Below are 16,556 nucleotides of genomic sequence, written 5' to 3'. Positions count from 1 at the left end.
GCGTTGTTTGAGTGTGAATGTTTTTTTGTGGCTGCCGTGCCTAAAACTAGTATTTCACCTTAAATTATTTTTCTTATCTTTTCTTTTTTTCTTTTTTTCTTTTTTTCTGTGTTAGTTACTAAGAATAGTTTTTTTGGAGTGTTAATCTGGGCCGTGTGCTACCTGCACTTGAGGAAGCATGGCGGTCCCGGATTCGCGAGTTTTGTACACACTCACGCGGCGTCATGCAGTGAAGGTGGCGGCTGCCGTGAGTGTGGAGGATTGTTGTTTAGCAATAGGTGAAGTTGTAGGCCATGAGTGCATTTTGTCAGCCTCAAAAATGAACAATGCCAATGTTATATTTTTAAATAATATAGACAAAGCAAATGATCTAGTTGAGCGTGGGATCATTATTGATGGTTTGTTTACACCTGTTCTCCCTTTATCAATGTCATCTAAAAAAGTGACATTATCTAATGTTCCTCCGTTTATTAGTGACCAGCTTTTAACGCAGTCTCTTTCCCGTTATGGCAAATTGGTGTCTCCAATAAAGAAAATACCGATTGGCACTGGATCTCCATTGTTAAAACATATCGTTTCATTTCGGCGTTTCGCCTACATGATTGTGAAAGACGACGCTGAATTAGACCTTACGTTTAAATTCCGAATCGACGACTTTGACTATGTTGTGTTTGCAACAACAGGGAAAATGAAATGTTTTGGATGCAGTAAAGTGGGACATTTGATTCGTGATTGCCCTGATAAAAGAGAAACATTAGTAACAGAGCAAAATATAAATGAGGTAACTGTCCCACCGCCACCCGCGACAAATCAACCCATTGAAACTGAAAGTACGGAGCCAGACGCGATCGAAGCAGATCGAGCTGAACCCGAGGCGATCACAACAGAGCTGCAAGGGATAAGTCAGGTTAATTCTGAAACTACTATAACGAAAGGGTCGTTGAACAAAACAGTAGAAAATGCGGAGTCCACTGGATCTTTTGATGACGGACTCAACTTGACAAATCGAATAGTCACTTGTTCGGAGAGTAATGACATCAAGGTGTCTGAGATCCCACAGTGTGAGGGAGAAAGACAGCCTTCGATTGAGCAAATACGCGAGAATGATGGCATTGACATAGAAGCAGAACATACACTGTTTAAGGTACCGTTAAAACGAAGGCAAAGTGATAATACTTGTGACTTGAGACCTGTAAAGAGAACAGATGTAGGTGAATGTGAAGACCAGGCAGACACAGAGAGTGGCAGTGAATCAGACTGTAGTCTCTCTCTTTCACAGACTGAATGCGGGAGTCGCAATTATGAAGTGGAAGATATAAAATTGTTTCTTAAAGCAACGAAAAATAGAAGAGGGGTACGAGTGAACGAATACTTTCCTGACCTTAAACAGTTTATTGAAAAGACAAGGTGTCTGATGGCTGAAGGTTTTTTTACCAACAAAGAAATTTACAGGTTAAAGAAGCTAGTGAGAAAACTCAATACTGAAATAAACAATGATGGGGTTGGAAAAAGCTAATTTAATGATAATCAGTGGTTTGTTTTTGCTGTTTTGTTATTTATTCTCTATGGGTGAAGTAAGTTAGCGTTGCTTCAGTCAATGTAAATGGAGCAAGAGATGTGAAAAAAAGAGTAATGTTATATGGAATGTCTAAACAGAAAAAAATAGACATTATTTTTCTTCAAGAAACTCACAGTGATTCCAAGAATGCTGCAGATTGGGAAAGAGAATGGGATGGCATCTCTATTTTAAGTCACAATACTGCTAGCAGTGGAGGAGTTGCTGTTTTATTTTCTAAGAACTTCAAACCAATTTCGTATGAGGTTGAAGAGATTATAAAAGGTAGACTTTTAAAGGTTAGAGCTTTTTTGAAAATTATGTTTTTGTTTTTATTTGTGTTTATGTCCCAACCTCAGGAGTTGAAAGAATGCTGTTTTTGAATACTCTTAATTTAACCTTGCAAAATTGTGACAGTGAAGAGTTTTTGTTTCTGGGAGGAGATTTTAATTGTACTGAACAAACTATTGATAGGAATCACATAGAGCCCCATGAGCCATCTCGAAAGAGACTTATTCAAGTAATTAAAACAAATGAGTTGTGCGATATATGGAGACATGTTAATGGTAATCTAAGACAATATACCTGGTCTCATACCCGTGACAATGTTTTTTCTTTTGCTAGGTTGGATAGATTTTATGGGTTTAAACATCAATGTGGTATTTTTAGCGAATGTTTTATTGTCCCTGTTTGTTTTTCTGATCATAGCATGGTGTGTTGTTCTTTTATTTTGAACTCAATTAGACCGAAGAGTGCTTATTGGCATTTTAACAGTTCTTTGCTAAATGATAAAAATTAAGGAAAATTTCAAATATTTTTGGGAAACATTTAGAGCTACAAAGAATACATTCCAGTCATTGAGGCAGTGGTGGGATTTTGGTAAAGTTCAAATGAAACAATTTTGTCAACAGCATACTTGAAATATTACTGTACAGTTATCTAAATCCATGAAGAACTTGGAGACATCAATAGTCAAATTACAGGAGTTAGCTGAATCAACTGGGGGGGGAGGATGTTTTGGAAGCTCTTACAATGAAAAAAACTCAACTTGGTGATCTTTTAGCGGTTAAGGTGCAAGGAGCTCTGGTTCGGTCCCGTTTTCAGAATATTGACCAAATGGATGCTCCAACAAAATTTTTCTTTAATTTGGAAAAAAAGAACGGACAGAAAAGATTAATTCACGCGCTGCGCTCTGAATCAGGCATGTTATTATCTGACCCTATTGATATTAGAAAGAGAGCAGTTTGTTTTTATGAAAAGCTGTACAGCTGTGAAAGTGCTGCAGAGCCTGACACTGACAATGTCTTTTTTGAAACCTTGGCACAGGTGTCTGAGGATGCCAATACGAAACTCCGTAAGGCCATGAGCCTAGAGGAGTTGAACAAGGCCCTTCAGGGCATGGAGTCCGGGAAGGCTCCTGGCATCGATGGTCTTCCAGTAGACTTTTATAAGTCGTTCTGGACAGTGTTGGGGGAGGATTTGCTTGCGGTGCTCAATGAAAGCTTGGCTGAAGGGCGGCTGCCGTTGAGCTGCCGTAGAGCAGTTCTAACACTCCTCCCGAAAAAAGGAGACCTGACGGAGATTAAGAACTGGCGCCCTGTGTCGCTGCTTTGCACAGATTACAAACTGCTCTCAAAAAGTTTGGCAAATAGAATGGCAGAGGTAATGGAGCAAGTTGTTCATCCGGACCAGAGCTACTGCATACCTGGTAGAGTCATCTTTGATAATATTTCTTTAGTGCGGGATATTCTAGAGGTCTCCAAGTTGTTTAATTTAGATTGTGCGTTGCTTTCTCTGGATCAAGAGAAAGCATTTGATCGAGTTGAACATAATTACCTATGGAAAACCTTAGCAGCTTTTGGTTTCTGCCAAGATTATGTGGAAATGGTAAAGATGCTGTATACTGATGTTGAGAGTGTGCTGAAAGTGAACGGTGGCTTATGCACTCCTTTCAAGGTTGGTAGAGGTGTCAGGCAAGGATGTTCGCTATCAGGAATGCTTTACTCATTAGCCATAGAACCATTATTGCAGCAGATAAGAGCAAATTTGACTGGTTTAAATATACCTGGTTTTAACTGTAACATTCATTTATCCGCTTATGCTGATGATGTGATTGTAATAGTCAACAGTCAGAAAGATATAGAGATATTAAAGAGATTACTTGAAGATTTTAGAGTTTTATCTTCTGCTAAAATAAACTGGAACAAAAGTGAAGCTTTAATATGTGGAAATTGGACTGGAGAGGAACTAAACATTCCTGATGGTTTATTTTGGAGTAAAGGTGGTTTAAAATACTTAGGGTTTTTTTTAGGAGATGAGGACACTGTACAGAAAAACTGGGAAGGGATTGTTGAAAAAATTAAAGGTCGATTAGCCAAATGGAAATGGCTGGCCCCAAACATGTCCTATAAAGGGCATACTTTAATTATCAATAACTTAATTGCATCTTCTCTCTGGCATAAGTTGGCATGTATAGATCCACCTGTGAAAATGTTAAATGAAATTCAAGCCTTACTGGTGGATTTTTTCTGGGATAAATTACATTGGATTACAAAGAGCGTCTTATTTTTGCCTAAAGAAGAAGGTGGACAGGGTCTGATGAATTTGCAAAGCAGAACAGCAGCTTTTCGTCTACAATTTATACAAAGACTTCTTTCGGGGTCAAGTGACTTTGGTTGGAGAGTGACTGCATGTGCTATTTTACAGAGTCTGGGAGGCCTACAGATGGACAAGTAACACATTTTAAATGACAAAGTGGATACACCATGGCGTTCTTTCTTAAACTTGGATGATAATGTTAAGCCTGAATGGAGAGTTTTGTATAAGCCACCGTTGAAAAAGAGAGTAGGAGATATACAATGGAGAGTGCTCCATGGAGCAATAGCTGTTAATGCTTTTATTTCTGTTTTAAATCCTGAGGTGAGCTCTGAATGTCCTTTTTGTTTTAAAAGAGAGACTGTTTTTCATGCTTTCCTGGAGTGCTCTAGATTAAATCCATTATTTGATGTTTTAAGAAATCTTTTTGATGCTTTAAATGAAACTTTCTCTAAGGAAATATTTGTTTTGGGTGCAAAATATGTGCAGAAAAGACGAATTGATTGTCAATTAGTAAATTTTTATCTTGGGTCAAGCTAAATTAGCTATCTATTCAAGTAGAAAAAATAAGATTGAGCAAAGGACTGGACATAATGTTACTGTGTTGTTTTCAAATCTCATAAAGTCTAGAGTGTTGATTGATTTTAATTTTTATAAATCTATGGATGATCTTATTTCTTTTGAACTAAAATGGTGTAGCAAAGGAGCATTGTGTTCTATGATTGAAGATGAATTATTTTTTACACATTTTCTGTAATTTTTATCCTTTGTGATAATGTATATCTTGTGAATGGTTTTATGTAGATTTGTAATAAAGAGCATTTAAATTCAATTCTCTCTCTCTCTCTCTCTCTCTCTCTCTCTCTCTCTCTCTCTCTCTCTCTCTCTCTCTCTCTCTCTCTCTCTCTCTCTCTCTCTCTCTCTCTCTCTCTCTCTCTCTCTCTCTCTCTCTCTCTCTCTCTCTCTCTCTCTCTCTCTCTCTCTCTCTCACATATAGTGTTGGAACCAGGATCTCCTCTGAAGGACTGAGTACATTTGTGTTTGTGGACATTCTGATGTTATCAGTCAAGTTCTGAACAGGAACCAATCTTTGGAGAAGTTAATTTATTCACAAAGGTGGACAAAAACATTTTGTTGGCCTTTTAGAGATTATTTTGATGACTTTTACTCCTATGTTGTAGAAAAGATGGAGGAGTAGACAGTCAGACATTGATAATAATAAGAAATGTTTCTTGAGCATCAAAGAGACTTCTTTCAAAAACATTATGACACTTAAATACTTATTTTGGCCACCAGTGTACATGAATCCAACAAATTTTTGTAAATAAGTTAAATTATTTTGAAGGTAGGGTTATGTGTCATGTATTGTAAAAAGAACTGTGTTTTGTCCTGTGTTGGACATTTCCTTTTTGACTGCTTAAAAATGTATTTATATTCTGCAGTTTTATGAATGTAATGGTTGATATTTCATTATAATTTAAGCTAAACAACCAATGAGTCTACATTCATTTTGTCAAATGCTAACGTTTTGTTTATGGTTTTATGTATGTTTTTAACAATGTGTGCAGTGAATGACAGCACATAATGTGTTAATTTAACACGTTTACACATCTTTGTGCTAACCTTTCTGACAAATTTACTTTGTTAAAATCATTAACACAATGAATGAGTTAAAATTAACACAAAAAACGTTATCCCTAAACTTACCCATTCATGTGTAAAAATTTCACACATCATTCCCAGCATTGGCAGACTGTTTATTTTGTGATATATATGAAATGTTTTAAATTTAAAAAAAAAAGGTGTTTTGTGATAACTTTGTCTAATTGGTTTGTATGTCAGTAGTACTTATGTAGGATAAAAATAAAATTAATCATGTATCAAAATTATGACATCTAATTTGTTTAGTACAAATAAAAAATAAAAAATTACAGTAGTGTACTGATTAGCTTTGTTTTTACAGTAATGCACTATATTACACAATTACAGTACCATACTGTAAAACTCAAATACAGTTTGGTACTGTAAATCTTAATTACAGTAACTTACTGGCAACACTGTTACTGTAAAAACCCCTTGAAAAGTCTAACAGTGTAGCGTCAAGGTATGCGTTCACCTTGAAAACTTCATCTTTGTTTCCAAACGCAATGACTTCAGTTTTGTCTATGTTTAACTGAAGAAAGTTTTGGCACATCCAACTGTTGACTTCGTCAATGCATTGGCACAGGGAGTCAATGGGGCTGTAGTCGTTAGGCGATAGGGCTAAGTAGATCTATGTGTCTTCTGCATAGCTGTGGTAAGCAATTTGGTTCTTTCTCATTATTTGGCTCATTGGGAGCATATACAGGTTGAACAGGAGTGGCGCAAAAATTGAGCCTTGAGGGACTCCGCATGTCATGGATGTCAAGTCAAGTCAAGTATATTTGTATAGCGCTTTTCACAATACCAGATTGTATCAAAGCAGCTTCACAGTATTAAATTAAAATAATACAACAAGGTTTGTTTCTAGTGGAATTTATTGATTGATAAATTAAAATTAAATATCCCCAACTGAGCAAGCCAAAGGCAACAGTGGCAAGGAACCGAAAAAATCCATCAAGTGACCTAATGGTGACCTGAAACTCCATCAGGTGACCTAATGGAGAAAAAAAAAAACCTTGGGAGAACCCAGGCTCAGTCGGGGGCCAGTTCTCCTCTGGCGTTTTGAACTAGAGACCGGATTTAACTGTAAGATTAAAAATATTATATGAATGCCTGGCTGAAGAGATGCGTTTTAATCTAGTTTTAAACTGGGAGAGTGAGTCTGAGAAACGAACAGTATCAGGAAGGCTATTCCAGAGTTTTTGAGCTAAATGTGAAAATGCTCTCCCTCCTTTGGTGGATCTGGATATCCTAGGTATGACCAAACACCTCGAATTAAGTGATCTTAAAGAGCGCGATGGATTATAGGGCGATAGAAGATCCGTTAAATAGACTGGAGCTAAGCCGTTTAGGGCTTTATAAGTCAGTAGCAATACCTTGTAGTTAATACGGAACTTTATAGGTAACCAATTGGCGCTTTTCCACTGCATGGTACGGCTCGGTACGGTTCGACTCGGCGTGGAACGGTTCGGCTCACTTCGCTTTTCCACTGCGTGGTACGACTCGACTCGGTACGGCACGGTTCGGTTCGCTTTAGCTCGGTTGCTTTTCCACTGCAGTTAGTACCGCTTCAAAGTGGGTGGGACTGATCGTTATAGTTGCCGTCTCTACTGCCATGATATCATCATATTAAATGCGAATTTTTCATTCCGTGTTTCCCCATCCACTCCTCGGCAACCAACGAGAGGAACGTCTGCACCTCGTCCACTGACCACGATTCAGCCATTTCTTTTTTTGAAGTTTATACTCTTTTTTTTTTTCTTTTTTTTTATTTTTTTAAACCAAATACTTTTAAAACAGGCGCTACAGCGCTGGCTGTTGTCTACTGGCTATTTAAATCTAGCGGGTTTAGTGTCTCGTGTCGTAAATACAATGACGCTGTGATGATTCTGTCTGACCAATCAGTGATCTGCAGTGTTTTCACGTCACATTTTAGTATCGGTACGGTAGGCTTGGAACCTCAACAGAGGTGGTACCATTTAAGCGAGCCGTACCGTACCATACCATGCAGTGGAAATGCGCCAAAAGTGAGCCGTACCGAACCGAGCCGTACCGTACCATGCAGTGGAAAAGCGCCAAAGCGTGCCGTACCGAACCGAGCCGTACCGTACCATGCAGTGGAAAAGCGCCAAATGTAGTGATGTTAAAATCGGTGTTATATGATCATATTTTCTTGATCTAGTAAGAACTCTAGCGGCTGCATTTTGGACTAACTGTAGCTTGTTTATTGAGGATGCAGGACAACCGGCTAATAAAGCATTACAGTAATCTAGTCTCGAGGTCATGAATGCATGAACTAACTTTTCTGCATCAGAAACTGAAAGCATATTACGTAGCTTAGCAATGTTTCTAAGGTGGAAAAAGGCTGTTTTTGTAACATATGAAATATGATTTTCAAAAGACAGGTTGCAATCTAATATAACACCCAGGGCCCGGTTCCCCAAAACGTTCTTATCGCTAAGTAGTTCTTAACCTATTCCTTAACCTCTCTCTTAACGTTATGGCACGATTCCCGACACGTTCGTACGCTAAGTATATCTTCTGTAAGTCACACTTTCGTAAGGTTGGTCTGGACCACTCTTAGCTTTACCTTATCACTGTTGCAGGTCTATATGAATATAATTCTGAAGTTTTAATACACCCAGACAGTGTTCAATTAGGCTAACTCAAGTGTTTTCATGCAAAGAATAAAATTGTCATTACACCGATTGTTGTTAGATTTTTAATTACATTATTATGCAATATTATTAATTTAATTAAAAAGTGCTTTTAAAGGCCAGTGAAAGCATAGGCTACTGTCAGTTAAGTCCTATTCGGACGCTAATATTGTTTCTCATGGGCTCGTATTGTATTTTAAACATTTACAGGGGTAAGTCGGTGATTTTAGTGCCGTCCGAATCCATAATATCAGTGTTTTTCTCACCCAACCCGCGTAAAAATCCCTGTCCAAATTAGTACCTACTGTTTTTTGACAAACAGGTCGTGTGGTGATTGAATTGCCGTCTGAATCCACATCTCTGAGTTTACAAGAAGAGATTCAAAATTCACGGTTTAAATCCTTTTTGATCACTGCCGAGCACCGTACGTAAGATGTACACTTTTATTTCTGAAATGCTGGAAAGTATTTCCAAGAACAATATTTCATCGCAGCTCCACCTCAGCGAGCAAAAATGGGAAAGAGAAGAAAGTACGTAAAATTTTTGAAAAGGTTATTGTGGCAGCAATATATGTTACAATTTTAAAATATGTAGGCTAGGCTATTATATGCTATTATAGTTTGGATTATTTTTTATAATATCCAATAGTCCTAATAAATGTAATTTCAACTATTTCTGAAGTGCTTCTTTAATAAAGAACACCGCTTTCTCACATAAACAGCCCCTGCACGAGAGAATAATTGATTCTCGAGCCATCGATATCAGCAGATTCAGCACCATCGCCACGGACAGCACCCGGTAACGTCGCACGTAAGAAGGTATATCTTAAGCAGATTTCTAAGGTATAGTTCGGGGAACACACTTAGGAACATAAACAACTTTGGTAAGATATATCTTTTGAGTCTTCTTAGCGCGCTAAGAGTGAGCGTTATCGGGGAACCGGGCCCAGGTCTTTTACTGTAGAGGATAAAGTAACAGGGCATCCTACTATGTTAAAATTGTATTGTGAGAGGTTTTGTGGGCGGTTTTTTGAACCGATAAGTAGTACCTCTGTCTTGTCTGGATTTAATAAAAGAAAATTACGCGTCATCCAATCTTTTATATCTTTAACACACTCTGTCAGTTTGGATAATTTAGCGTTTTCATCCGGCCGTGATGAAATATATATTTGAGTGTCATCAGCATAACAATGGAAACTAATTCCATGTTTCCTTATAATATTTCCAAGTGCCAGCATATATATTGAGAATAATAGAGGGCCTAACACAGATCCCTGCGGCACTCCATAGTTTACTGAAGTTATGATCGATTTTTCTCCATTTAAATAGACAAAATGATAGCGGTCAGATAAGTATGATCTAAACCAGCTTAATGCTTGTCCTTGAACACCAGTATAATTTTGTAGTCGATCTAAGAGTATTATGTGATCTATAGTATCGAACGCAGCACTAAGATCAAGTTAAACTAATATTGAGATACAGCCTTGGTCAGAAGCTAAAAGTAAATCATTTGTGATTTTAACGAGCGCAGTTTCAGTGCTATGATGCGGCCTAAAACCAGACAAACTTTTCATAGATGTCATTTTCTTGCAAGAAAAAGCCCAGTTGAGCGGACACAACTTTTTCTAATATTTTAGACATAAATGGAAGATTTGAAATGGGTCTATAATTTGCTAGGTTATTATGATCTAATTGTGGTTTCTTAATGAGTGGTTTTATAACTGCCAATTTAAATGTTCTTGGAACATGACCTAAAGATAAAGACGAGTTAATAATGTTGAGGAGAGGCTCTTCCACTATAGGTAACACTTCTTTCAGTAGTTTAGTTGGTATAGGATCTAATAAACATGTTGTTGTTTTAGATGAAGTGATACGTTTATTTAACTCTTTTTGTTCTATAGTTGTAAAGCACTGTAATTGTTCTTGCGGGGTGATAATTGAGGCTGAATTATAAGGTGCGATTGAAGATTGAACATTTACAATTGTGGTTCTGATGCTTTATATTTTCTCAGTGAAGAAGTTCATGAAATCATTACTACTAAACTGTAACGGGATATTTTGTTCAGGTGACGCTTGTTTATTTGTTAGTCTAGCCACGGTGTTAAATAAAAACCTTGGATTGTTTTGGTTATTTTCTATTAGTTTGCGGAGGTGCTCAGCCCTGGCCGCTTTTAGGGCCTTTTTATAACGTGACATACTGTTTTTCCACGCGATTCTAAAGACCTCTAAATTAGTTTGTTTCCATTTACGCTCTAAATTACGGGTTTCTCTCTTTAGAACATGCGTAGTATTGTTGTACCATGGTGCTTTAATTTTCTCTCTGACCTTTTTTAATTGAACGGGTGGCAACAATATCCAATGTTCTGGAGAGAATGGTGCTCATAGTGCTAGTTAGTTCTTCTAGTTCATCTGTTTGTTTGGGTTCAGGCAGCAGCTGAGACAGATTAGATAAGCAATTTGAGAAATTATCTATGGTGGATGGGAGGATTGTTCTGCCTGGTCAATAACGTGGCGCAGCATGACATATTACAGCAGTACGTAATATGCAAGTTACCATGTAATGGTCAGTAACATCATCACTTTGCGGTATAATATCTATATCGGTTGGATCGGTTCCATGTGATATAATTAAATCGAGTGTATGATTTAGACGATGAGTGGGACCAGTGATGTTTTGCTTGACCCCAAAGGAGTTTAATAAATCTGTAAACGCAGCCCCTAACACATCATTTGAATTATCTACGTGTATGTTAAAATCTCCAACAATTAATGCTTTATCGACGTTGACCAATAGATCTGAGAGAAAATCTGCAAACTTTTTTAGGAAATCAGCGTAAGGCCCTGGCGGTCTATATACGGTAGCCAAAGCTAGAGATAATAGGGATTTTTTTCTTACATCTGAGAGCGTAACATTTAGTACAAGTACTTCAAACGAAATAAACTTATAACCCGTTTTCTGAGTAACATTGAGAATATCTCTATAGATTGTTGCAACACCGCCGCCACGACCAATCAGACGGGGTTCATGCTTATAGGAGTATCCAGATGGAGTAGACTCATTAAGACCGAAATAATCATTTGGTTTAAGCCAGGTTTCAGTAAGGCAAAGTACATCGATGCTATTATCTGTGACTATTTCATTTACAATAACTGCCTTAGGTGTGAGTGATCTAATGTTTAGAAGACCTAGCTTTAGAAATTGTTTTTGTTCACTAATAGCGAGATTTTCTGTTTTAATAACAATTAGATTTTTCCTAGATCCTGCAGTAGATTTATTATTTGATCTCACTAAACGAGGAAAAGACACAGTTTCTATGCAATGTTCTACACTAGTATTTATATCAATTAAGTTGGTGCAGCAGAGACTGTAATTTGGACTTTTGGTTACTAGTCAAACGGTATTTAACATCTTGGAGATGTTATCAGACAGAAGATCTGCTCCGATTCTACTTGGGTGTAAGCCATCAGCGCGGAAGAGCCTAGGACGTTCCCAAAACAGATTCCAATTATTTACAAAGAGCAGTTTCTGCTCATTGCACCATGACATTAACCATTCATTTAGCGCAAATAATCTACTGAACTTTTCATGCCCTTGTCGGTACGTGGGAAGCGGTCCAGAGACAATGATAGTTTTTTCAGGCGATGTGCTGCGTACCGTCTCGATCAGGCTCCTGAAGTCTTTCTTCAGAACCTCCGTCTGCCGCAGCCTGATATCGTTCACTCCCGTGTGCAACACGACGGCTCCGACACGCTCATCACCGTTCAAGATCTCGGGTACCCGCGCAGCGATATCGAAAACACGAGCACCAGGAAAGCAGTGAGTGCGCACCTTACTTTTACCTAACGTAGCGTGGACGTGCCGGACGATGGAATCGCCGATGATGACAGCATTGCGTTCCGTTTCGCGAAGAGGGGAGAAGCGGTTCTGGGTGGAGATCTCAAAAACCGGGAAGGGTGGAGAGATTCTTGCTCGGGTCCTGGCCTGCGTCTTCCGCCGCGGAACCAGCCAGGCTTTGTGTTGGCGTGTCGGAGCCGGAGTGAACGAAACCATGGCTGATCATGACCTGGGCGCTCGGGACCAATGCTGAGAAACGCACGGAGTAGACGAGGTCGGGGTCAGCGGATTACTAGTCACTGATTTGTGTGCATCAGCGCGTGATGTTTCAAGAGCTAAACGCCGGTCTCTCATCGACGCATCGGCGCGTGCTGTTTCAAGAGCTAAATGCCGGTCTTTCAGCTCGACTTGTTTCTCTAAAAGGTCGCGGATCTGCTTCTCTACAGCTTCCAGCTCAGACTGCACCGCGTGCAGCTCGAATGTGTCCTCACCTGCACCAAAAGGTAGACAACATACATCTGATATATTCGCCATTTTAACAGATGGACAGTAAGTTAGCAACGACGCTACCAGTGATGCTATCAATATTAATACTAATTTATGACTGAAGTCTTGGATATAATCCGTCTTTTTAGTGGTACGGGTGTAATGTAGACGCACGATAGGCGAGAAAATGTTCGTTGTAAGTAAGTTTAAAGAGAAAAATCACGGATTATGAATCAAATCAATAGAGCTCCAAACACAGACAACGCGTTCAGACGCGATGCATGCGCAGATCACATCCCAGAAAGCCCCACCCAGTTTTCCAGCCTGTCAAAAAGTATGTTATGATCGACAGTGTCAAATGCAGCGCTGAGGTCGAGTAGTACCAGCACTGATAATTTGCCTGAATCAGTATTTAAGCGAATATCGTTTATTATCTTTATGAGCGCTGTCTCTGTGCTGTGATGCGGTCGGAAACCAGATTGAAAATTGTCAAAGTATCCATTCGAGCTTAAGAATTTGTTCAGCTGATTGAAGACCACTTTTTCAATGATCTTGCCTATGAAAGGAAGATTTGAGATCGGTCTATAGTTGCTTAATATGGTCTTATCCAGATTGCTCTTTTTCAGGAGGGGCTTGACATCTGCAGTTTTCAGGGAGTTTGGAAAACTCCCAGAGAGAAGTGAGGCATTTACGACTTCTAGAAGATCTGCTTCTAAACTGTTTAACACAATTTTGAAAAAAGAGACTCTCTCTCTCTCTCTTTCTTTCTGTCGATCTCTTAGGCCGTCTTCCTTGACCGCTGATTGGCTCACGAGGCTATCAGTCATCATTAAGAGATGTGACGCCGACCTATCTGCTGCCAGTAACGTTTCCGTTGGCAGATTAAAGGACGCCGGAAAGGAGTGAATTGAGGTTCTTTTGTTTTCTGGTTTTTGCTGTCATTGTTACTCGGTTTTTGCCTCGCTTTATTTGTTATTTGCTTATGCTAACATCTGTTGTTTTGTTATAATTTTTGATTTACTATTTTGTTCGATTATTTTCTTTTACTTGGTTGGCGTTGTTCTTTGATCTTCGCTGAGCTTACGCTCTCTGATGTTTACTCTTTACCAAGAGGAAGGAGGATAGGGAAGATGTCGTACGACTTCCATTGTGCAACATTTAGGTAACTCTGTGTATAGAAACCCCAGGTAAGAGGTGAACGCCACCCACTGTATGTTTTGTTTTGTTAGCTGAGAGTAGGGAAGTTTACGGCGTTTGGCGCTGAAGATTTCATTATTTTATTTTCTTTCCTTTAGTTAGGTTAGAGGTTTAAATGAGGTAGAATTGTTTGTTTTTGTTTCTTTCTTTTCTTTGGCGTCACTAGAGTCCCCTTTCCTTTGGGTTGATTTGTTTAGTTTTTTTTTCCTTGTTCATTTTTTTCTTTTTTTCTTTTTTAAATTGTAAATTTGTACATATTGGTTGTGGCTTTACTAATTTATACTCTTGTCAATCTACTTTATAGTTTAATGGTTTCTTTTCCTTTTTGTACAATAAATCATTTTTCATTGCCAGTTTGTGTTGTTGCATGGTTTCTTGCCGCCTCCTATTATTCTTACAGATTTTGGCATATTTTTTAGTGTTACTCCTCTTGCTCCTAGACAAATCTTAGAGGGGTCGTAACAGCAGGGGAGAGGAGAAGAAGAGCAGGGGAGAGGAAGAGCAGGGGAGAGGAAGAGCAGGGGAGAGGAAGAGCAGAGGAGAGGAGAGGAACAGGAGAGGAAGATCAGATGAGAGGAAGAGCAGAGGAGAGGAACAGGAGAGGAAGAGCAGAGGAGAGGAGAGGAGAGAAGAGGAGACGAAGAGCAGAGGAGAGGAAGAGCAGAGCAGAGGAGAGGAGAGGAACAGGAGAGACGTGAAGGATAAACCAGATCTGATTCACTGGTCATTACATCAGCATACAGACAAAAAGCAAAAAACACTGTTTAGACTTACACAGAATAGCAGAGATGAGAGGATGAGTTTTTATAAAACCTGAAATATGAAGAAAAAGTCAATAAAAAACACAAAGTCTGAGTCTGAGAAAACTACATTCATCATACATTCACAGTTCAAAAGGTTTTTGGGGCGATGAGAGGCAACCTTTAAACACAAGAAGAATACTCACCTTTATTAAAGGAAGCCATTATCAGTTTATTTCTGTGTATCCACAAACCAGTTCAGAGGACGAGTTTCCTTTACAGTTAGAGAATAAACAAATTAGCCATTGCATTGACGCATGATTTATAAAAAGCTGTTTTCTCTTTGTTTCAACCACACATGTAAAACATTCCACAGCATCTGATTTTGGATCAGAGTTCAAATTGAGACTTTTAAAACCGTTATTGTCAAACACAATGCAATAAAGGAAGAAACAACTTGATCAATTCCTCATATTTTATGAGGTGGCTATTGGCTAATTCGTACGAATGATCTACCCTGACCCGCCCCTAAACCTACTCCTGACTCCGCCCCTAAACCTACCCCTGACCCCACCCCTAAACCTAACCCTCACTGGCGTTTAGACAAATCAGTTGTCAGATTAAATAATGCTCTGTTGTTTTCCTAGAAATTAAGAATCAAAAGTGCTCTGGAGTTATTCATGAAGTTTCATCCTTAAAAATGTTAGTAAGAGTCCTGACCTGGTCAAAGTCCAAATTACTCAACTATAACTACACACAAATCAATTATAACTACACAACTGTAACACATACATCAATACATGTTTCTGACATAAAGAGATTGATGAGGATCATTATGAGCAGAAAGAAGATCTTACCTGATATAATCTGATATACAGTGATCATCACCCGACACGACTGACTGAAGAAAAAGTTTGTTTGTGTTGAGATGATATAGAGAAGTTATCTGTCCATCATTCTAATGAGGAAATATGAAACCAAGTCCACTGTTTTCCTTCCTCAAATACAATTTTCCACACAATATGTGTAATTTCCTCAGTTCCCCCTTCTCCCTATTTTTCTCAGATCGACGCGACCCGGCATGGATAATCCCAACATTCCCAACAGTTTCGTCCATCCCTCAAACTCAGATTATTGACTTGTGTCATAAATATATATTGTACATAGACATTGTGATCAGATTCTCTGATTATTTCACAGATATTTACAGTTAGACTTTCGTATGCTACATTTTAAATAGATATGTTGCAGAAGGCTTAATTTCATTTTTTATTTCACAAACTAGGATATTCTTCTCAAATTAGAGTCAGTCTATTTTATATACATATATCAAATATATATATATAAAGCCAAGAGAAAATATGATCAGGTGATTTTGGGAAACTGTTGATCTGAACTGTTGATAATGCTTTTTTTTTTTCTTCCCTCATCACTGAAATCATTCATAACTGATTGTTGTAACATGCATTAATAATATAACACACTTTCTAAATGAAATTAAACATAGTGCTTGAAAGACCATCTTGAAATATTCTTTATAATTGAAATAACATTATTTCAAGGTGCAAACCTGATGAAAGAAAATCCATGTTAAATTTCAATCTTGATTCAATGTTGGTCTGTTATCAGCGTTTTAAAAAAGTGCCAACACAACTCTCCATAATGGAGACCAGAACACTGTGTCGATCATGTTAAAAGCAGAGCATTAATCTAATAGCAGCAAAACTTTCACTGAATTTTACATTTGCTTTCACTAAATTTCTCCCATAAATACTGTGAAACATGTAGTCTACAGTATCACCAACAGCTATTAATGACAAAACTGCAAAAACGTGTAGATTGATAGAAACA

At 38.3% G+C, this 16,556-nt stretch overlaps 1 protein-coding gene and 1 pseudogene across 2 annotated transcripts in view; one reads left to right on the top strand and one right to left on the bottom strand.

The window, feature by feature from the left end:
• The window catches only part of LOC311077980 (putative adhesion G protein-coupled receptor E4P), a 340,053-nt pseudogene that overhangs the window by 266,004 nt on the left and 57,493 nt on the right, over nucleotides 1–16,556 (top strand). The window lies entirely within an intron of this gene.
• Nucleotides 1–16,556, bottom strand: part of LOC311077903 (uncharacterized protein) — a 48,714-nt gene that overhangs the window by 32,042 nt on the left and 116 nt on the right. Inside the window, exons 2-4 of the mRNA XM_084106551.1 lie at nucleotides 15,563–15,606; nucleotides 14,912–14,979; nucleotides 14,740–14,778 (exon numbers count right to left, since the gene is read on the bottom strand). Coding sequence (XP_083962677.1) covers nucleotides 14,740–14,778; nucleotides 14,912–14,930 — 58 coding nt within the window. The 5' untranslated portion in view covers nucleotides 14,931–14,979; nucleotides 15,563–15,606. The remainder of the gene's footprint in view (nucleotides 1–14,739; nucleotides 14,779–14,911; nucleotides 14,980–15,562; nucleotides 15,607–16,556) is intronic.

Source organism: Abramis brama, assembly GCF_963993115.1.
Source record: "Abramis brama genome assembly, chromosome: 2".
Lineage (NCBI taxonomy): Eukaryota > Metazoa > Chordata > Actinopteri > Cypriniformes > Leuciscidae > Abramis > Abramis brama.
Note: the sequence above shows the minus strand (reverse complement) of the source record. Positions and strands in the feature narration are given on the sequence as shown.